A 23,955-nucleotide genomic window follows, 5' to 3' on the forward strand; every position below is an offset into this window, starting at 1 on the left:
AAGTCAAAAACACTGTATCATATGTGGGTGAACACTTCTGACAAAGTGACCATGCTGTATCTGACCTATCAGTCCTCATCCTCAAAGAAAACTTGCACAACTAAAACCTCTCCAACGCATCATCAAGGATCTACAACCTATCCTGAAGGACGACCCATCACTCTCACAAATCTTGGGAGACAGGCCAGTCCTTGCTTACAGACAGCCCCCCAACCTGAAGCAAATACTCACCAGCAACCACACACCACACAACAGAACCACTAACCCAGGAACCTATCCTTGCAACAAAGCCCGTTGTCAACTGTGCCCACATATCTATTCAGGGGACACCATCGTAGGGCCTAATCACATCAGCCACACTATCAAAGGCTCGTTCACCTGCACATCTACCAATGTGATATATGCCATCATGTGCCAGCAATGCCCCTCTGCCATGTACATTGGCCAAACTGGACAGTCTCTACGTAAAAGAATGAATAGACACAAATCAGACGTCAAGAATTATAACATTCAAAAACCAGTCGGAGAACACTTCAATCTCTTTGGTCACTCGATTACAGACCTAAAAGTGGCAATTCTCCAACAAAAAAACTTCAAAAACAGACTCCAAGGAGAGACTGCTGAATTGGAATTAATTTGCAAACTGGATACAATTAACTTAGGCTTGAATAAAGACTGGGAGTGGATGGGTCATTACACAAAGTAAAACTATTTCCCCATGTTTATCCCCCCCTCCCCCCCGCTGTTCCTCAGACTTTCTTGTCAACTGCTGGAAATGGCCCACCTTGATTATCACTACAAAATGTGTTTTTTGTCGTCCCCCCCCCCGCCGGTAATAGCTCACCTTAAGTGATCACTCTCATTACAGTGTATATGGTAACACTCATTGTTTCATGTTCTCTGTGTATATAAATCTCCCCACTGTATTTTCCACTGAATGCATCCGATGAAGTGAGCTGTAGCTCACGAAAGCTTATGCTCAAATAAATTGGTTAGTCTCTAAGGTGCCACAAGTCCTCCTTTTCTTTTTGCGGATACAGACTAACACGGCTGCTACTCTGAAACAACACTTTCAGAAGACGAGCCTGGGAGCTGGAATTCATAACTTTGCTAGACACTAAAAATCATGGACTAAATAGACACACTGGATTTATGGTTTATTACAATAAATTGTAACCCACTTTCACCCCCTACCTGCCTTTCCCTCCTATGACTAGAGGGGTGTTAATGGGCCACTTCACCTTGAATTGTCCCTTGAAATATGTGTTAACCACTTATGCTAAACAATCTGTTCCATCTTGTATTTAGCGGGGACACCCTGACGGCTGGTCTATACTACACAGTTAGGTACACATAAGGCAGCTTATGTCAACCTAATTATGTCAACATCTACACTACAGCCTTCCTCCACCCTACTACACCTCCACGAGAGGTATAAGGCTTATGTCAGCGTAGTCAGAGTGACGCAGTGTCTATGAAGACACTGCAACCGTTACATTGACTCTGGGGGAGAATGGACTCTGCCCCCAGCTGGGACCTGCGGTGAGAAGCCCTGGTGGCCCTCACTCCTCACCAGAAGCTAGGCATCCTTGTCAATTTCATGGTTCAGTGACAAGGCTTCCTGGCTCCAGGTGGGGAGGGGCAGGGGAGGATTGAGGGCCGAGAAGTCAGGGTAGCTGGACCTAATTCCCCAGGGGGGCAAGAAGCCACTGGAGGCTTCCCGCAGCTCCCAGCAGGGAAGGGAGAGGGAAGAAGCTCCAGGTGGCTTCCTCCGCTCCCAAAGGGGAATGGGGAAGACAGAGGGGGCAGCCCCCTGGGAATCCAGGAATCTGTGGGGCAGCCGGGGTCACGGCAGGGAGCAGCCAGAGGAACTGACAGACCAGGCTCTCAGCTCCCCATGATGATCCAACCAGTGGACCAAATTCGGTGATGAGTCCTGATCACATGACACCTGAGGCATGTTGCACATATGCTAAAATGACTACCCTTCTTGGGATAGTGGTGGAAGCCCTCCTGGTGAGGATGTGCACCACAGACCCAAGGAGGGCAGTGTGGATTGATGGTTGTAAATCGACCTCATATAGGTCAACTTACATTTCTAGTGTAGACATGCCCTGAATATGTTTCCCAGACCTGAAAAAGAGCTCTGTGTAAGCTCAAAAGCTTGTCTCTCTCACCAACAGAAGTTGGTACAATAAAAGATATCACCTCACCCACCTTCTCTCAGATATTTCAAGGGGCCATTCAAGGTGAAGTGGCCTGTAAACATCCCTAACAAACATGGAGGGGAAAGGAAGGGAGAGGGGAAAAAGCAGCCTGGAGAAGCGGGGTGTTAATGGGTTATAGATTGGGATGATTTAGTTGGTATTGGTCCTGCTTTGACCAGGGGCACTGTTCCCTCTAAGCCAGGGTCGGCAACCTATGGCACGTGTGCCAAAGATGGCACGGGAGCCGATTTTTAATGGCATGCTGCTGCCTGCCAGGTCCCAGCCGCTGGCCCCGCTCCGCCCGCTACCGAACCCAGGCCAGGACCCTGGCAGGCAGCAGCGAGCCATTAAAAATCCTGCCCCCCACCCCCTTCCCTGGGGCAGGGTGAAGAAGCTTGGTCCTGCCGGCTGCTGCTGCAGGGCAGGCAAGGTCCCCCCTCCCCGACCTCTTCCCCCAGCCTGCTGGGTCCTGCCCCTCCCCCTCTCCCTCTCCCTCCCTGCCTCCAACCTGCTGATGGCCCCTGCAAGGGAGGGGGAGAAGCAGAGCCAGAGCAGCCCTGCTCATGGGAGGAGGCCGAGAAGAGGTGGGGATGGGGGGGTGGAATCAGGGCATATCCCCTCCACCCCCTGCCATGAGCCACTCTGGGCTGGGAGCACCCCCATGACTCCAGCCCACACCCCCAGCCCTCTGCCCTGACCCCTGCACCCCCCTCACACACTCCCAGCCCTCTGCCCTGACCACTGCACCCCCCTCACACATACCCCCAGCCCTCTGCCCTGACCCCTGCACCCCCCTCACACATACCCCCAGCCCTCTGCCCTGACCCCTGACCCCTGACCCCTGCACCCCCCACACACCCCAGCCCTGACTCCAGCCCCCCTACACATACCCAGCCCCCCCACAGCTTTTGCCAACTCCTGCACCCCCTCACATGCCCCCAGCCCTCTGCCCTGACTCCTGCACCCTCCTCACACACGCCCAGCCCCCTGCCCTGACTACTGCACCCCCCCACACATACCCAGCCCCCCCACACCCCATGCCCTGACTCTTGCACCCCCCACATTCCCACCCCCACCCTGAGCACCAAACGGGAGCTCCTGCACCCCCCCCCCCACATTCCCACCCCCACCCTGAGCACCAAATGGGAGCTGCCCAGGTAAGCACTCCATCCCCAAGCCTCCTGCGCCAACCCTGAGCCCCCTCCCTCATTCTAGCTCCTGGCCAGACCCTACACCCCAACCCCCAGCCCTGTGCTCAGTGCACTCCCACCCTCAGCTCAGTGCAGCAAGAGAGGAAGAGAATGGGCTAGAACCAGGGCGAAGGTAGGTACCCACTCTGTGTGGGCAGGGATCCCAGACCGGCAGCGGGCTGAGTGGGGCCGGCAGCCGGGACCCTGGCTGGCAGGAGCCGGCGGATGGAACCCCAGACCAGTAGCGGGCTGAGTGGCAGCAAGCTGAGCCACTCAGCCCACTGCCGGTCTGGGATTCTGGCTGCCGGCCCGGGATTCTGGCTGCCGGCCCCTTACCAGCCAGGGTCCCAGCGAACGGAACCCCAGGCTGGCAGCGGGCTGAGCAGGCCGGCGGCGTAAGATCAGCATTTTAATTTAATTTTAAATGAAGCTTCTTAAACATTTTGAAAACCTTGTTTACATACGACAATAGTTTAGTTATATAATATACAGACTTATAGAGAGAGACCTTCTAAAAAATGTTAACCTGTATTACTGGCACGCGAAACCTTAAATTAAAGTGAATAAATGAAGACTCGGCACACCACTTCTGAAATGTTGCTGACCCCTGCTCTCAGCTGTGCGCGTGTGCACACAGATCCTAAACCCCGCACACATGGCGAAACACCGTGCACACAAAAATTTGCAGAGAAGCACAACAATTTGCACAGAAGAAATTTTTTTGCACACATGGCCTGTCAAAAATTAGAGGAAACACTGAGCAGGGGGTTAAACTAGATGACCTCCTGAGGTCTCTTCCAACCCTAATCTTCTACGATTCTATGATTGTTATAATAAATCATGATAATAATTATAATAAATTGTTATAATAAATCCAGTGTCTCTAGTCCATGATTTTTAGAGTTTAGAAAAGTTATGAATTTAAACTCCCAGGCTCATCTTCTGAAGGTGTTCATAGTACAAGAACAAAAGTTACAGCTCAGTATCCAGACAGTTGCATATAGACTCAGTGGAATAACCTGGATAAGGATCAAACTGTGATAATGTTAGCAAGTGTTTCAGCTGCAGCCAATAGTCATATCTTCACTAATGATTATATGTAGCTGTAAAGTTAAAAAATATAACAGAAGTTCAAGGAATTTTTTTTTATAATCTTACTAGTTAATTTAAATTATATTTTGCATAATTAATCGTATCATCATTTTTTCCCATCAGCTATTTTTCAAAGCTACAGGGGGACTTCTGCAAGAGGTGGGAACAGGCGCCCTCCCTTCCAGAGAGAGCCAATAAAGACATCCCAAGCAACAGGAAAGAATACTGCTGCACAAAGATGTATAGCCCTGATGTTTACAAAACACTTACATTGTACAATTATTTGTGAAGATAAATATTTTGGTTTTCTTGCAATTATACAGTTGAAATAGAAACGAGTAACATTTAGAGCAGTTCGTTTTAATGTAGGTTTGAATAAAATGTTAATTGTTTCTAAAACCACACTCAGATGCTTGTTTTGGCAAGAAGGTAATGTAAAGCCAGCCACTCCTTTTTCTACCTTGTCACAATGGTCACCTTTTCCAGCTGAGAAGAACCCCTCTCCCTGTCCACCTTTCAGAAGGTAACCAGCTGGCGCATGGGGGCACCGCCGCGCGAGTTGCGAGCCCCGGGCCAGGGGGCTGGGAAGGGCAAAGGCAGCAAGCGGCGGCAGGGGCGAGGCAGCTGTCCGCCAGCGCGGCGAGCCGCGGGTGGGGCCGGCGGAGCAGGCTGCCCCCGCCCCCGGGCAGGGCGAGCAAAAGCGCCGCCTTGGCCGCCGCCGCCGCCAGTGCTCGCCCTGCCGCGGGGCGGGGAGCAGCCCCTCGCCCTCGGCCCGGCGCGGCGGGGCCGGCGCCTCCCCGCCATGCAGCAGGAAGCGGCCAGCTGCCGCATGAGCGGCGCGGCCGCGGAGCCCGGCGCCCCGGGGGCGATCACGCTGGAGGAGCTGGACAGCATGGCCGAGGAGCAGAGCCCCGACGCGGCTTATCACAGCAGCAGCTGCAACCCGGCGGAGGAGGAGGCGGCGGCGGCGGCCGAGCAGGAGCGCCTGCTCAGCTACTGGCAGAGCGTGGGCAGGGGGCACCAGGTGGACGTGCCCAGGGGTAAGAACCCGCCCGCTCGCCGCACGGCAGCGCAGGAGTGGCCCCCGGGCTCCCCGCCGGCGGCCCAGGTCCCAGAGGCAGAGGGGGGTGGCTGTAGCCGACCGAGGGCTAGAGAGACCAGACGAAATGGCGAGCATGGAGAAGAGGCAGCGCACGATTAGAAGGGTTGTGTAGTTTGTGCTGCAGCCCCACTTCTCCCCTTCATCTCCATCCTCGGCTCGTTTTTCAGTCTGCCACCATAGATGTGTAAAACGGGATCCAAGGCTCCCCCAACAACTCCGGGTGACATTTGAGGTGGTTAGTGCTCTTGCACCCTTTTTAAGGTAATTTAAAGGCCATCCCAAAATTCAAATTTAAATTTGAGCCTCTGTACAAGTGTATTTAATTATTAATTAATTTAATTTATGCAGTAAACGAATGTGCCTGTAAGTGATGAAACAGTGTGGAGCTGGGTTAAACCTCTTAATAAAAACAGTTTAGGATTTAGCGAGATTACACAGAAGGAACTTGGAAGGAAGGAGCATACTTATTAGAAACATGATATTCCAATTCTTTTAGGAATCTTACAATATTGTCCTACCATTAACAAATTTTACTTTTGTTTTATGGACTATGTAGTTTTTTTCAAATGCTTTGTCTGTATAGTGAGATTGAAAAAGAAAGGGAATAGGAGCAATGATCCTTCCAAGGAGCGAGCAGGGAAGAGATTACAATTTGTGTTATCACGGTGACAGGTTTCAGAGTAGCAGCCATGTTAGTCTGTACCTGCAAAAAGAAAAGGAGTACTTGTGGCACCTTAGAGACTAACCAATTTATTTGAGCATAAGCTTTTGTGAGTTACAGCTCACTTCAATGCATCCAAGTGAGCTGTAGCTCAAGAAAGCTTATGCTCAAATAAATTGGTTAGTCTCTAAGGTGCCACAAGTACTCCTTTTCTTTTTGTTATCACTATGACTCTAACAGAATTGGCCTCCACACTGGTGAAACTGAAAATAATGTGTGTACAGTTATAAGGCTTGTATAGGTGAAAGTTTACTCTTGGAAGAAAGCTGATATATTCCTGTCACTACAGAAAACGGGCAGGGAGTGGGCTGTTTAGATTGTGGTTCTATTATAATTGATCAAAGAGCTTGCACCAATATTTTTGAAACAGTGACTTCTGCAAGGCTGCTGCTAAATATCTGGTTTACAAGCCAACTTTTACACCTTCTAATCTGTATTTATTGTCACATGTATCGAAAATTTTAGTCACTACCATCATGAAATTTCCCACAGTAATATTTTAATGTGAGGGTGTGGATAGGGAGAGCTCATATTAAAGTTTGTTTGATATTAGCTATCATGTAACAAATATTGCCTTTTGACTATAGTTAAGGGAATGTAAATTAGACCTCTAGTTTCAGGTGTTTTGGGGAAGTTACACTTCCAATTCTGAGACATGTGGCCTGAACCATCAAGAATAGAGCAGTGTGCATATGAGATAAGTGGATCAAAACATGGATAAACAAAGTCACAGCTAAAACTTTGTTCAAAGTAATTGTGGAATTTAAAAAAAAAATTATTTGGAGTAATTTTTCAGGTCCTAGGAACCTGACTTGTTTGTAGTGCAGGACATACACTAAGTAAAAAAATGTGGACAGCTCAACTCTAAAACGGAGTTTGGTTTTGTTTTTTGTAAACATCTTTGTCACCATTCTTGATCCACCCGATGAAGTGAGCTGTAGCTCACGAAAGCTTATGCTCAAATAAATCTGTTAGTCTTTAAGGTGCCATAAGTACTCCTTTTCTTTTTATTTTTAGTGTTTGTAGAAAGTGATGATACTCTATTACTGTCGCAACAGCGGGCCCGATAGTCAAACCAATGCCTACCCACTGGACCATGGCAATGGCAAACGCCTCAATATAACAAATACAAAAGTTCTCCTTTAGTTATAAACACAGCTCCTTCACTATCTATCATCAGAAGCAGGAAACCTATAACTGCAGGTATTTCAGATTACTTTATTCCAACTTAAGAGACTCCTTACAAATCTTTAAAAAACTGGCAAAACCAAGCCTATCCTACTTGCTTGAAGCATCCAGTTGCTGAATTTTAAAGTTATTAGCCAAGATATTTAATGCCATCATAATATAAAAGGCATTGTGTATGCCATATACCTACTTAGGTTAGTGACTGCCAAGTAGAATCCTCCTCTCTTTTCTCAAGTGAAGCCTACAGTAGGTCTGATGAATTTAGATAAGGTGCCTGGTAGGACATTCAGTATCTGGTGAATGTATATGCTAAAAGACCCACCACAATTAGAGGTTACCGAATCTTCTTATTAACTGACTTCTAAACCAAGTCCCGTCAAATATATCAGACCATTCCTACCCTCTTCCAACTGAAATCCCACCAAAAAGACTTGCTTCTTCTATAACACTCACATATAGAGTCAATCCTAATTACCATTTTAATATTTAAATAATTGAACCCTCAAGATGTACACATAGTGCTGCAATTCATCCTTCTTCAGCCTGTCCCCTCCCAAAGTTATTTCACATCTTATGTCTGAATGTTAAGCTTTTAAGGACATGTACTATATGGCTCAAGTACCTATCACAGCTGTGGGCATTATTTTAAATATATATATATGCTATACTAGTTTTTATGTATAAATCCATAACAAATGTTCAAATTTAAAAGCAGTTTGAATTGAGTAATATGTATTTTACTTCACAGTTCCATAATACAAGTTGTTTGGCTAACATTCCAAAGACTTACCTTCAGGCTAAACATGAAAAATTTCCTCTAATGGAATTTTTTTAAAAAGGTCACTAGAAGGGGTGAAATAGAGCTTATAAAGAATACCTTATGCTACGGAGATGCTTCAATATATCAAAAGCCTTATTCCAACTACTCTCCTGAGATAAAGGTAAAAAATCCTATTACTATAAACAGCATAGACAAGAATGTTATTCAGTGATTTAGCTTGAATTAATTTGCTTTCGTACAAAATTTTTTCTATCAACTCTCAATTTGTGTCATGTTATATATTTTATTGGACCAACTTCCACTGGTGAGAGACAAGCTTTTGAGCTTATACAGAACTCTTCTTTAGATCTGGGAAAGGTACTCCGAGGACTAATGCAGCTGCACCGCTGTAGCACATCTGGTGAAGACGCTCTAAAACAGTGCTTTTCAAACTTTTTGTATTGGTGAGCCCTCTCACATAGCAAGTCTCTGAGTGTGATATTCCCCCCCCCTTATAAATTAAAAATGGGGAGGTAATGTAATTTAATGGGGACTTGGGGCTGTGAGCCCCACAAAGCTGACAGCTTGTGACCCCCACGTAACTACCCTGTGACCCCCCTGAAGGGTCACGACACCCAGTTTGAGAACCCCTGCTCTAAACTGACAGGAGAGAGCTCTCCCATTGACTTATTTACTCCACCCCTGTGACAGGCAGTAGCTATGTCAGCTGGAGAAACTATCCTGCAGACAATGCGCTATCTACATTGGCGATTAGGTCAGTGTAATTTACATCGCTCAGGGGTGTGGATTATTCACACCCCTGAGCGATGTAAGTTGCAGGGAAGTGGTAGTGTAGACAAACCCAGAGTGTCACAACTGAACAGATAGTAATTAGCACCTACTCTAAGGGACTACTCAAGGTGAAGTGGCCCGTTAACATTTCCTGCAGTCATAGCACAAAAAGGGGGGTTTGTGGGTTACAGATTGTTGTAATAAGACATAAATCCAGTGTCTTTTTTAGATCATGATTTTTAGGGTCTAGCAAAGTTATGAATTTCAGCTCCCAGGCTTGTCTTTTGAAAGTGTTGTTCAGATTTCCTTTGAGGGTGAGGACTGAAAGGTCAGATATAGACCGATCGTTTTGTGAGAAGTGTTCATCCACAGATTGTGTTGTCTTATTTTCCTGTGTGAGGTCATTTGAGAGCACAGCAATTGTCTGATTTCAAATGGTGCCTTAGAACATGAGCTAACTACGTGTATTAAACTATCTGTTCGAACTTGTATTTAGCTGTGACATGGAGTACCTTTCCCAGACCCGAAGAAGAGCTCTGTAGCACGTAAGCGTCTCTCCTCCCAACAGAATTTGGTCCAACAGAGAGACAAGTTGGGTGAGGTAATATCTTTTAATATCCTGGGACCAACATAGCTACAACTATACTGCATATCAAATTGTAAGTCAGCCTCCGATGACATTAAAGCAGGATCTGATGTTTTAATTACTAAGCAAAAAACTTAAGGTTTAAACCAGAGATCAAAAGTTAACCAATTAATATTAACATTTTCAATAACAGAGTTCTCTTCATTAGAAGATGACATTCAAGTCACACAAATAGCATAAAGCTTGCATGTTCTTGGATAAAAAATATAAAGAGAACTACTGTAAAGATCTGAAAATGTAACTAATTTTTCCACCCAACAGACATCTACACTTGTGGTGTACAAATTGAAACTCAGTCCTACTAACAAATAGTTACTTACCTTCCAGTAACTGTAGTTCTTAGAGATGGGTTTTTCCACACACATTCCACTCAGTGTCCATGCAGGTGAGATTGGATTCTTTTGAACATCAATGTCTGCTAAGCCCACACTAGGTGCCTACCGTCGAGGACATGAAGGGTGGGGTGGCTGCAACCCAATAAAATCCTCTAGGAGCAGGAGTCCTATGAGTGGTGATGGAGGATGCTTTGTAAAATCTGTGTGGACAACACATCTTAAAGAGCCACAGTTATTGTAAATAACTGTTCTCTCTTATTTCAGGGATTTGTCCACACATTCTACTCTGTGACTAAAATGGTTGCCCGGAGCTAGGGTGAGCAGAGGCTTACCTGAAGAATAATTGTAGAATCTTCACTACCAAAACGAGTATCCAACTTTGTAGCTTGCACCAGGGAATGAGTGGTAATGGTATGGACTGAACTCCATGTTGATGCCCTTCATCTCTCTGATATGGGGATATTACCCAAGTAGGTCACCAAAGGTGCTTGAGCCATGAATGAGCTTTCATCTGTCCAGGTAGATCTTTCTTAGCCAAAACCTGTCATAACACAATCAGAGACCTGCTTTGAGTCTCTGATGGCATAGGTTGCTCCTTAGCCCATTCCACAAATGCCACACACAGTCTAGATGTACACCTGAATGGCATGGTCATATCTAAATAAAATGACAATGCTCAGGATTATCCAGCATGTGAAGTCTCATTTTACCTGGAGTGGAAGGCAGTTCAGGGAATGTGAAAAGACTGATGCAGAAGTTGGAAACCACCTTACGCAGAAACTTAAGGTGAGATCTGAGAGTGACAATGTTCTTGTGAAAGAATGTCGGGGGGACCCTATCACGAAGGCCTGAATCTCTCCTATTCCCCTAGCTGATGTGATGGCCACCAAAGAGGCTGTCTTCCTCAACATGTAATAAAGAGACCTGGTAGCCAATGGTTCAAAGGGTGGACCCATCAGTCCAGTCATCACCAATTTGAGGACCAAGGCAGGAGGGGGTTCCCACTGCCAGACCAGTGGGGAAGCATGTGAGCACCCAATAAAGAACCTTGTCGGGTGCTAGAAAATGGTACAGCCTTGTGCAGGAAGATGATTCACCAATGTCTCTGCCAAGTGTACTCATATCAAACTAAGGGTCAGGTTTTATTGTTTTAGAGAAAGTAAGTAGTTCAGTATAGCTGAAATCGAGGCTGCTACCAAGCAAGAGCTGATGCTGCATTGCCCAGACAGAAACCCTCTTCCATTTGGCTCTGTCAGTCTGGGTAAGAGTTTCCTGTTTTGGAGCAAGATGGCTTGAAATGCAGCAAAGCGGATCCTTTCTGTAGATGTTAGCCAGCCAGCATCCAGGCTATCAGATGCAGGATCCAGCCATTATTCTGTAAGACCAGATCTGAAAAGGAAATGAGACATCCTAAAAGGTTCACAAGGCTTGAGTACCAAAGCTGTCTGGACTTTGCTGGAATTATGATAACCCAACCTGCCTCAATTTCCTCAAGACCCTAGGCATCATGGGTCTTAATGGAAAGGCATACATCACACCAGGAGCTCACCAGAGGAAAAAGACAGCATCAAACAGGGACCCTGGGCTTGTGCTTCCCGTGCAGCACAACCTGAGGTACTTATGGGGACAGGTTGCAAATAATAGAACTTTAAGAAATTGACCAACCAGTCCATGCTGTGCCTGTTTGGTTGAGGCTGGTGTATCTACCAATCTTAACCACCCTTGCAAAGACTGCAGGTGAAGTCTGGCATGCTTCCTGTGACATATGTCCATTCCAACACATACCCCAAGAATCTGAGGCTGGTCATACTCACGGTATGTCTCAAGTTGCTCGAGGAAGATGAGCACAGCCTGCAGTTTCAGAAAGGTATGCTCTAATATACCTGAAATGTAACAGCACCCCAATAAAGTATGCTCAGAGACAGGGTCAGTATGGATTTTTCCTTGTTTACCCTGAGTCCCAGCACAGCAAAGTCCTTTGAAATAAGTCTGTCAGTTGCTGGAAGGATTTTCCCTGTACCAGCCAGTCATCGAAGTAGGAATACACCTGGACTCCTTGTCTTCTCAGACACGCCTCAGCTAGGACATGGGGAGTACATGCAGGACTGCAGAGAAACCAAAGGGTAGGATTCTACTGATAGAGACATACATATCAGGAACCTCAGTTATCTTCTGTGAGCAGGATGTATTAGATGTGAAGGTAGGCATTTTGAAAGTTGAGAGCTGGCAAGCCAGTCCATGGGATCCAGGGAGGGGATTACAGAGGCAAGAGTCACAATATGGAATTTGAAGCAATAGACAAAGCTGTTGAGATGGTGAAGACTGAGGATAGGTCTTCAGCCCCGCTTTTTTCTTTGGGATTAGGAAATAGTGGCAAGTGGGACAGGTGGTTGCCAAAAATAGGAACAGAAGGAGGATCTGCAGACAGTCTAGCCGGACTCTCAATGTACATGTCAAAACTGGTTTATGTCAGGAGCCCTGGAATGTGGGGCAGCAAGAAAGAATGTGGTGAAATCACTGCCTCTTCCTCCAGGCTCGGAGGACTGTTAGTGCAGATAGTGACTGTCGTCTGGCATATGGTTGCTATTGTCTCAGGTGCTTCCTTTTTGGGGATGAGATGCACAAGCCTAAAGATCTCAAAGTAGTTCTTGAGTCTTTTAGGATGTGGAGAGACTCATCCATATCACTGTTAAAGAGCTCACTGTCTTTGAATGGGAGGTCCTCCATGATGACGTAGACTTCCAGTTTCACTTCCAATGCTTAATACTACAAAGACCTCATCATCCTGGCACTGGCCATTGACCTGGTGGCTGCATCTGATGCATCAAGAGCCACGTGGAGCACTGTTTGGGCTGAAAGCTTTCCAGTTCCTCGAGCTGTCCTTTCCAGAGTCTGTCCCATAAAGGAAAGTTATGTGTGGAGAGCAGCACTTGATCCATATTCACCACACCCAACTAAAGTCTTACTTGGTGTCACCATGCCTTCGTGGGTCATAACTGAGAAAACCAAATTCAGGACAAGCTGCTGGAAAAAAGGGCAGACACACTCCAAAACTGGTGGTTATTCTTCCATAAGATATACCATATCAGCAACAAATGTAAACTTGTGTCTTACCACACTGGCTAACAAGAAGTCAGAAATGCAGCCTCCTTAGATATTCCAGTCCTGGATTCAACACCCAGAACTAGACTTAAAGATGAGTGGTTCTTTAAAATCAGTTTAATCAAACAAAAGGTTCTCCTGATCTCAAAGGGCCAGCCACACACCCAGGTCAATATATAACTCAGATCTTACCCAATAACCATACTGTTGCCAATCCTTTAGTATTTAAAATCTAAAGATTTATTTATAAAAAGACAGACAGAAAAGAATTAAAATTGGTTAAAGGAATCAAATACATACAATAAATGAAAAGCTCTTCGATCAGGCTTGTAGCAGTGATGGAGTAAACTGCTGGCTTAAATCAAAGCTCTGGTTGCTTCCAAATCATTGGAAGGTCCTCAGTCCCTTGGTTAGAATGCTTAGTATAAGTCCATAGTCCAGAGGCTAGAGCAGGAAAGCGGCCAAATGGAGACGTTTCCAGGGCCTTTTATAGCTTCTTCCAGGTGGAGGGAAACTCATTGTTCCAAGCAAAGCACTCAGCACAGTTTGTGGAAGAGTACAAGCATACAAGATGGAGTTCAGTACCACATGATCTAGTAGTCACATACCCTTGCATTCTTCGATGAGTTATAGCAGCCATTACTCACAGTCTGGCTGAAACGTCCTCAGGAAAGTCCATCAGATCCATCAAGTTCTCTCAAGTGAAGGGAAACCCATTGTTCTCTCTATGGAAAATTACAGGTAGCAAGATGGTGTTTGGAGTCACATGGGCAAGTCACATGTCCATGCATGATTTCGCTTAGTCACAGCAGAAGCCATTACCTATACTCCAGATGGAACATTCGTAGGAAAATCCATTAAGTGTAGACAGGCATCTCCCATGGTACATTGTGAGTTAAGTGTTCCTTAATGAGCCATTTTAACTTGAATAGTCCCTTCAAGATGTGCAGGCTAAATACCTTGTGGGTGGCTACCCAGGAGCAAACATTTGAAATCCAGGTATAGAGCTAATACTCCTAACTTCAAATACAAAAATGATACCTCCATACAAATACCACAATCATATTCAGCAAATAATAACTTTTCTATTGACACCTAATTTGACACACAGTACAAGATTTGCTGCAAACATATAACAGTGGTAGCAATAATGATCTACATGGTCATATTTTAATTAGACAACATCACACTTGGGAATACACTTTTCTCCCAAAGAGGTCTCATTTCTTCAGGTCTTTCTCTTGAGAGCAAGGCTTTGGATGGCCCTCCTGCTTTGGCTTCGCATGAGCCACCTGTAATACAAGAGTACCAATAGGTTTTCAAAAAAATATTCAAACACTTTAGCTAACACCTGATGTCTCCTGTGGAGAGTTTTCGATGTTGCTGTGACTAAGACAAGCCTATGCCCAATCAATTAGGCTGATTCGAGCAGTCCATCATTAATGGGCATGGCCACTTGCCCCAAGGAGGAAGGCTGCAGGATATCCAGAAGCTTATGTTGATTCTCTTGGATGATTTTCCACAGCAAAATATCCAGCATCTCCACTATTCTCTTTAACAGGTGCTAGAAGACCTTTAGCTTGTCCATAGAAGCAGTGGATTTAGGATTAACTGCTTTATCTGGGGAGGATGATGAGATGGGTAAAGGCAGGTGACTTTTAGGAAATGGTCACCTCCACTATATTCGTCTTCTCCCTCCATGAAGAGAGGTTGAGCCAGGAGAGGGGCCTGGGCTGACAGGAGCTATTTCTTTGGCAAGACAACTTTAGATGAAGCTAACTTTCTCCAGTGCAGAACAAAAAACTCTGAAACCACAAATATTTAGTGTGAAATGGAATTCTTATTTTCCAACCAGTCCTACCTACAAGCCTTACAAAAACCACAGTTTGGACACTCTTAGTAGAGACTTATTAGCGAACAGCTAAAATTGCTGAAGATTCTGTCCTTACTGAGCATGCTCAAGCTTCTCACATATCCTACCACTGTACTGGCCAGACTGCAGGTGTGAATCCCCACAGAGCAACTGAGCGTGTGTCATCCCGTAACAGCTCCAACATGTTACCATACTGCACATAAGCGATCCTCACAGAATGAGTGATCATGGTGCAGCCCATGGTAACAGGGGCAAAGACAGACCTTCGATGAAATGGCTGCTCCAGGCTGGGATGGGGCTGGGCATTGGGACTCAGAGCAGGGAGCTTCTCTCTCTTGTGGTCTCAATGACCCTCCTGCTGGCATCCAAGCAGCATGGAGAAGAAAGCTGTCTGATTCAAATCCAGAGAAGACAAAACCCAGACCTGGGGAAAGGAAAGTAGCTGGGAACGGGGACAAGAAGTCTGGTGAGTATGGGAGTGGGGGAGGAGAGAACCTGGGACACACTGAGCAAGGAGACTAGGGGGATGGGAGCGAGTAGGCTTTGGGGCACAAACACTGAGATTGGACAAGAAGCAGGGACTGGCAGGACGAGGAGCCTGGAACGAAATCAGTGATGGAAGAAATGGGGGTGCAGGGGAAGGGAGACAGATCTGACAAGGGGCTAGGTGTTCAGGGAGAACGGGGACTGGCTAAACAGAGAGACTGACAAGGAACCAGGGAGGGGAAGAGGTCAGGGGAAAGACAGACTGGATAAGGAGTCCAATGGAGGGAAACTAGGACTGGACTCTGGGGGAGTGGACATGGGAGAGCAGAGAAGTTGGATGAGGAGCCTGGAAAGGGACACGAGGACTGGCTGGGCAAAGAGAATGGGTCTGGCATGAAGCTGGGTAGGCAAGGAGGAGACTGGAACAAGGAACTTGGGGTGGAGCAAAGACGCAAGTGGGACAGGACAGAGGGTCTGTACCCACTAGAACACACTCCCCTCAGAGTCTCACCATTCCTCTGCTGTTAGCAACTATCTTTGAAACTCACACACAAAGTGTCTCTCCACCCCCTCTAGTGCTGACCCACATACAAGATGACAACCTACAACTGCTATCAGTTACTCCATTAGCTCAAGTGGCAGAGGTCTATGCAGTGGATCTAAAAGGTTCCAACCTTGCAGAGGACCGATGTTGGTGTCCCTATAATACCACAAGAGGGCACTTCCTGTTATTCAGTTTGCTTTTTTTAAAAAGAGCTAGGAAATTACATACAAAAACATATTAAAAGACTATTACGTTGCAAAGTCAAGCACTCAGATGTTAAGTCTGGCATTTCCTAGGGGCCCTGTGCCACCTTAATTCAGCTGCCTGGGTGCCAGGACTGTGATCACAAGCAACACACATGACACTTAAGAGGCTCATTTTTTTATATGTAACACCCTCTTTGCTTACAAACAGAGCAAAGTAGTGTGCAAAATGCAAGTGTGCCTTTTAGCCCAAACAAAACTGGTAACTTTTTGATTTTAGACTTGCCAGCGTCTTATGTTATGGCATTATGACTAATCTTAAAATATTAATCCACTGTGAATTCTTTCTGCAGCAGGATGTGAAAAATTTACAAATCTGAAGTTATGAAACCTATTTTGTCCTGATTCAAGCTTTTGTACATTACAGCTTCATTTTGCTAGAAAGTCAATATTTACTATTACAAAAGTTGACCAATTCATTCTGTCATTAAATATCTTCTGCACCTTTAAAGTTAAAGTAACATCCCTTATCAAAAGTAGGTTATGTATCATTACATCATTGATATTTGACAAATATGTATAAAATATTATGCAACAGATGGAAACAATTGCAATATAAAAAGCCTTCTACATCACAGGTTTTAAAGTAGCGTGTAGAAAAATTCCCCATGTTATTTAAATATTGAATTATGGACCTGTGGCTGTTTAAAATAAGCTTTCAAAGGACACGATCTTCAGCGAAACGTAAAGCTGGCATGTTTCATAAGTTTGGCCATTTTATTCCTTCTTAGCTTAACTCGATTTCCCCATGTAAGAAATCTCAGTAGTTTTTAAGGTTAACGTGACAAAGCAAACTTCTTTTCAAGTAAGCTTAGTGCCTGTCTGTGGTATTTAGATACCATATTAATGTCATACTTAATTCTGTATAAGTTGCATGCACGAACTCCCGATCAGTTCCTTGACTGAAATCCCTTGTTTTGCTTCAGGGCTTTGTTGTTGTTTTTTAAATACTCTCCTACTTTGAACTCCTTGTTATTAGGGAAGGCTTGTGTAAGGAGGCAGATATTGCACCATTCTCTGAAGACAGCCAGACAGTGACTTGTCCAATTTCTATGGGTACAAAGTTTGTCACATACCCTGAGCTGAAGTGTCCTGCCCATCAGCTTCATCCTATGCTTCATCAGTCACATAATCCCTGCTGCTTGCAGCTAATAGTGGATCACAAGGAAAGATAGTGTTTTAGGACATGTCTACACTTACCTTCGGAGTGATCGATCCAGCAGGGGTCGATTTATCGCGTCTAGTGAAGACACGATAAATCGACTGACGAGCACTCTCCCGTCGACTCCGGTACTCCATCAGAGCAAGAATCGTTGGCGGAGTCGAAGGGGGGAGCGTCAGCAGTCGACCTACCGCAGTGGAGACATCGCGGTAAGTAGATCTAAGTACGTCAACTTCAGCTATGTTATTCACGTACCTGAAGTTGCGTAACTTAGATTGATCCTCCCACCTCCCCAGTGTAGACCATGCCTAAGATAGCTACACTCTAGCCCATTGAGGGCTTCAGAGGTTAGGACCAGGACCTTGAATTTGATTCAATATTGAATGGAGAGCCAATTGACTACCAGAGTAATGTGCTCTCATTTATTTCTCCTGGTAGGAGAAACAGGCTGTTGCATTTTGTGCAAGTGTAGATTAATTTCCAGAGATCGAATGAAAGTAACTGGAGGTGACTGAGATAGTGTGGGTCACAATGACTAAACCAGTGGTTCTCAACCTATTTACCATTGTGGGCCGCAAATGCAGCTCTCTATGCGTTATGTGGGAAGCATCCACATACACGTCATACGATTAACTAAAAAAATTTAATCACAATTAAGCGCACTGTTAAACAATAGAATACCAATTTAAATGTATTAAATATTTTTGGATCTTTTTCTACATTTTCAAATATATTGATTTCAGTTACAACACAGAATACAAAGTGTACATTGCTCACTTCATATTATTTGATAAGTATTTGCACTGTAAAAATGATAAATAGTATTTTTCAATTAATCTCATACAAGTACTGTAATGCAATCTTTTTATTGGAAAAGTGCAACTTACAAATGTCGGGGTGGGCGGTTGTTACATAACTGCACTCCAACACAAAACAGCGTGCAACTTTGGAGCCTACAAGTCCACTCAGTCCTACTTCTTGTTCAGCCAGTCGCTAAGACAAACAAGTTTGTTTACATTTACAGGAGAAAATGCTGCCCGCTTCTTATTTACAATGTCACCTGAAAGTGAGAACAGGTGTTCTCACATGGCACTTTTGTAGCCAGCATTGCAAGGTATGTGTGTGCCACATATACTAAGCACTGGAATGCCCCTTCATGCTTCGGGCACCATTCCAGAGGACATGATTCCATGCTGATGACACTTGTTAAAAAAAAGTGTTAATTAAATTTGGGAATGAACTCCTGGGGGACAACTGTATGTCTCTGGCTCTGTTTTACCCGCATTCTGCCATATATTTCATGTTATAGTAGTCTCGGACGATGACTGAGCACATTGTTTGTTTTACAAACACTTTCGCTGTAGATTTGACAAGACACAAAGAAGTTACCAATCTCAGATTTCTAAAGATAGCTACAGCACTTGACCCAAGGTTTAAGAATCTGAAGTGCCTTCCAAAATCTGAGAGGGATGAGGTGTGTAGCATGCTTTCAGAAGTCTTGAAAGATCAACATTCGGATGTGGAAACTACAGAACCTGAACCACCAAAAAAGAAAATCAACCTTCTGCTGGTGGCATCTGACTCAGATGATGAAAACAAACATGCAACCTAGTGACAGAGGATGTGGAAAAAGCTAATGTACTCAATGCTTTTTTTGCCTCTGTTTTCACTAACAAGGTCAGCTCCCAGACTGCTGTGCTGGGCATCACAAAATGGGGAAGAGATGGCCAGCCCTCTGTAGAGATAGAGGTGGTTAGGGACTATTTAGAAAAGCTGGACGTGCACAAGTCCATGGGGCCGGACGAATTGCATCCGAGAGTGCTGAAGGAATTGGCGGCTGTGATTGCAGAGCCCTTGGCCATTATCTTTGAAAACTCGTGGCGAACGGGGGAAGTCCCGGATGACTGGAAAAAGGCTAATGTAGTGCCCATCTTTAAAAAAGGGAAGAAGGAGGATCCTGGGAACTACAGGCCAGTCAGCCTCACCTCAGTCCCTGGAAAAATCATGGAGCAGGTCCTCAAAGAATCAATCCTGAAGCACTTAGAGGAGAGGAAAGGGATCAGGAACAGTCAGCATGGATTCACCAAGGGAAGGTCATGCCTGACTAATCTAATCGCCTTTTATGATGAGATTACTGGTTCTGTGGATGAAGGGAAAGCAGTGGATGTATTGTTTCTTGACTTTAGCAAAGCTTTTGACACGGTCTCCCACAGCATTCTTGTCAGCAAGTTAAGGAAGTATGGGCTGGATGAATGCACTATAAGGTGGGTAGAAAGCTGGCTAGATTGTCGGGCTCAACGGGTAGTGATCAATGGCTCCATGTCTAGTTGGCAGCCGGTGTCAAGTGGAGTGCCCCAGGGGTCGGTCCTGGGGCCCGTTTTGTTCAATATCTTCATAAATGATCTGGAGGATGGTGTGGATTGCACTCTCAGCAAATTTGCGGATGATACTAAACTGGGAGGAGTGGTAGATACGCTGGAGGGGAGGGATAGGATACAGAAGGACCTAGACAAATTGGAGGATTGGGCCAAAAGAAATCTGATGAGGTTCAATAAGGATAAGTGCAGGGTCCTGCACTTAGGATGGAAGAATCCAATGCACCGCTACAGACTAGGGACCGAATGGCTAGGCAGCAGTTCTGCGGAAAAGGACCTAGGGGTGACAGTGGACGAGAAGCTGGATATGAGTCAGCAGTGTGCCCTTGTTGCCAAGAAGGCCAATGGCATTTTGGGATGTATAAGTAGGGGCATAGCGAGCAGATCGAGGGACGTGATCGTTCCCCTCTATTCGACATCGGTGAGGCCTCATCTGGAGTACTGTGTCCAGTTTTGGGCCCCACACTACAAGAAGGATGTGGATAAATTGGAAAGAGTCCAGCGAAGGGCAACAAAAATGATTAGGGGTCTAGAGCACATGACTTATGAGGAGAGGCTGAGGGAGCTGGGATTGTTTAGTCTGCGGAAGAGAAGAATGAGGGGGGATTTGATAGCTGCTTTCAACTACCTGAAAGGGGGTTCCAAAGAGGATGGCTCTAGACTGTTCTCAATGGTAGCAGATGACAGAACGAGGAGTAATGGTCTCAAGTTGCAATGGGGGAGGTTTAGATTGGATATTAGGAAAAACTTTTCCACTAAGAGGGTGGTGAAACACTGGAATGCGTTACCTAGGGAGGTGGTAGAATCTCCTTCCTTAGAGGTTTTTAAGGTCAGGCTTGACAAAGCCCTGGCTGGGATGATTTAACTGGGACTTGGTCCTGCTTTGAGCAGGGGGTTGGACTAGATGACCTTCTGGGGTCCCTTCCAACCCTGATATTCTATGATTCTATGCGTCGGTCCACGCTGCTTTGGATTGTTATCAAGCAGTACCCGTCATCAGCATGGATGCATGACCTCTGGAATGGTAGTTGAAGCATGAATGCACATAAGAATGTTTAGTGCATCTGGCATATAAATATCTTGCGACACCAGCTACAACAGTGTCATGTGAATGACTGTTCTCACTTGCAGGTGACATTGTGAATGAGAAGTGGGCAGCAATTATCTCCTGCAAATGTAAACAAACTTGTTTGAGTGACTGGCTGAACAAGAAGTACAATTGACTGGACTTTTAGGCTCTAAAGTTTTACATTGTTTTATTTTTGAGTGCAATTAATTTTTTGGACATAATTCTACACTTGTAAGTTCAAGTTTCATGATAAAGAGACAGCACTACAGTACTTGTATTAAGTGAACTGAAAAATACTATTTCTCTTGTTTTTTTACAGTGTAAATATTTGTAATCAAAAATATAAATTGAGCACGGTCCACTTTGTATTCTGTGTTGTAATTAAAATCAATATATTTGAAAATGTATAAAACATCCAAAACTATTTTTAAAATGGTATTCTATTATTGTTAAACAGTGTGATTGTGATTCATTTTTTTAATCGCTTGTCAGCCCTAATATATATATATATATATTACACACACACACAGAGTGTGGATGCGGCCCACATATATAAAACCCATATACCTTCGAGGATGTCACATGGACCGCAGTTGTATACTGACTGGGCATGTTGAGAACCACTGGACTATGCTCTTATCTAGGTTTTGTTTCCTGAACAGCTGTACATGTTGGGGTTTTCTACTGGAGCAGTGGGAGTGTCAACAAGCAACAAGGGGTATAGTAGGGCTCAGACAATATGCTACTTTGTGATATGAATAAATAGAGTCTCAAATTTCCTATAATTTTAGAGGTGCAAAGGTAAGAGTCAACTGACTATGTCTTTCTACACTGAGGTAAGTCAGGCTCATTTTTAACAAAAACACAAAAGCAAAGTGGGCCAAAATAAAACTACATGTGCTTACTCCTTATTTCTGTAGTTTCAATTATAGAATTAAAAACATATGATGTCATTGCAGACATGGCAGAGCCAATTCAGCAACTGACCAGAAATAATCAACATCAGGAGAGGGAAAGTATCCCATTTACACTGGTACACCGCAAAGAAAAGGTAATTCTCTTCCTGCAAAGTATTTATTCTGGTATTTGAAATGAGTACACTTTGATAAGCAATTTAATTGTATACGTGTTGCAAGACTGATACAAACCTGGCCCTAATGTCTTAACTGTCCATAATTGAAGAAAGGGAGAACAGTGCACACAAGTGATTGAAATCAGTACGCCTAGAATGAACGTTAGGTGACCCAAAAACACTTCAGTATGTGAACATCCCAAACCAGTAACTGAATGTGTACTTAAATTAAAAGAGTTTAAAGGATATTTTCCCTTTATTTACCTTGTAAAAGGAAAGTTCAAAATTTTGAATACATTTTCCTTTCCCAATGAAAATCCAGAATGTGTGTCTTGCCAGGTATGCAAGAGATGTTATTTTCAAATATAATTTTAAAAAATAAAGTCAGTGTTTTCCCCAAGCAATTAGATTAAGTCCAAATTAAACAGAAAAAGTTAAAGTGAGAAACAGAGTATGAGATTTGTATGAACACCGCATAATAGCTACTGAAAGCTTAATGCAAGCTAAATACTTAGATATGTTAACTTCAAAAGTAAGAGTCCAAAAAAAGACTGTCCTTGAGCGTACTTTTGATTTGTGAATTTGCCATTTTGTACAATCCATGCTTACTCTGATCCAGAGAATAGAATACCTTCTCTCTACTCAGAGCCTGGGTTAGCTACAGTCTAGTTCTGCTTTGCAGATTTCAGGAATACACATGTAGAAATTATCTTTAAAATGCCTCCAAGATAACATTTCCACTCCTTCAGACTATTTGAAATTCATTTCTAGTTTTCCACTTCCACTCTCAAAATGTATCACTAAGCTGGCTAATCAAGTGGTAGGGTTAACTTCTCTGTTTATCAGATCCATTGTTTTATCAGAACACAAAGGCTATTACCAAAAGTGAGTAAAAAAATTCTCATCAGATATTTAAAAGCAAAAAGGTGAAGCCAGAAGAGTTGGATTATCTATCTATAGCTACTTCAATTAATTTCACCTGTTTACAAATAGACAGTATTAGTTATTGGAACTACAACAAACATTCATTGCAAACAGATTTCAGACTCTGGATTTTTCACCAATTGCATGTGCCATTTACTAGTCATTACAAATAATAGCATGGCCAAGCAGAAGGGGTCCAGGTTGGAAGAAAATGAGCAGAAGAATCTGTGCTCTGTAGAGCATACTCCCACCCAGAAGCTGGAATCTAACCCAAGATTCCTGAGCCTCACCATTCCTCTGCTATCAGCAACCGTGAAACCCACCAGCAAATGTGCATCTCATCCTCCTCTAGTGAAAGTCCACATAGCAGTAGTACCGGAATCCTCTATCAGTTACTTCTTTACTTCAAGTGGCAAAGGATCTAAAGTTTCCACACCTACTGATAAACCAAGTTGGTCTCACTATGATGCCACATGAGGGAATTTTTTTCCTCAGCTGCTTTTTTAAAAGCCTAGGAAATGATAGTGGTGTTGTAGTGGTGTTGGTCCCAGGATATTAGAGAGAGAAGGTGCAATTTAATAACCTCCTCAAGGGGGGAGGGCTACTACAGCTCCTCCTCCAGGAATCAAAAGCAGTGGGTGGTGATTAAGGCCCCCTCCCCCAGTACTCCTTCCTGAGAAGACTCACATATACTAATTGAGACTTCAGAGATCAAGAGACTGAGAAAGTACTTTAGAATAAACTGCCTGAGTTTTAACTGACTTGAGGCTCTTTTTCCTGTTCCAACAAACAGAACTTTCTGTTTAATGGGGCAGAGACTAATGGGTAACCTCTAGTGAACTTTTGGTATACATATAGGAAAGTACTTTATTTTATAAGTTCTCTCTATAATGCTTTTAACCTTATGAACAAAAAGCGCTGTTCAGGAGCTGTGTGGTAACTTCTAACTGCTGGCAATACATTAGTCATAGTTCTCAGAAAAACACAGAGCAGACACTGGTCTTTTAGGCAGACTGGCTTGCTGGGGATACCAGTGTAGATCAGGTAGTGCT

The 23,955-nt window shown here is 44.4% G+C and overlaps 2 protein-coding genes across 11 annotated transcripts in view; one reads left to right on the forward strand and one right to left on the reverse strand.

The window, feature by feature from the left end:
* The window catches only part of FANCM (FA complementation group M), a 182,316-nt gene that overhangs the window by 134,047 nt on the left and 24,314 nt on the right, over positions 1–23,955 (reverse strand). The gene's annotated exons all lie outside the window — the stretch shown is intronic.
* LOC102939086 (heme-binding protein 2) overlaps positions 5,208–23,955 on the forward strand; it is a 29,779-nt gene continuing 11,031 nt past the window's right edge. Inside the window, exons 1-2 of the mRNA XM_037901403.2 lie at positions 5,208–5,529; positions 21,867–21,958. Coding sequence (XP_037757331.1) covers positions 5,292–5,529; positions 21,867–21,958 — 330 coding nt within the window. The 5' untranslated portion in view covers positions 5,208–5,291. The remainder of the gene's footprint in view (positions 5,530–21,866; positions 21,959–23,955) is intronic.

The sequence above is a fragment of the Chelonia mydas genome, chromosome 6, assembly GCF_015237465.2.
Source record: "Chelonia mydas isolate rCheMyd1 chromosome 6, rCheMyd1.pri.v2, whole genome shotgun sequence".
NCBI lineage: Eukaryota > Metazoa > Chordata > Testudines > Cheloniidae > Chelonia > Chelonia mydas.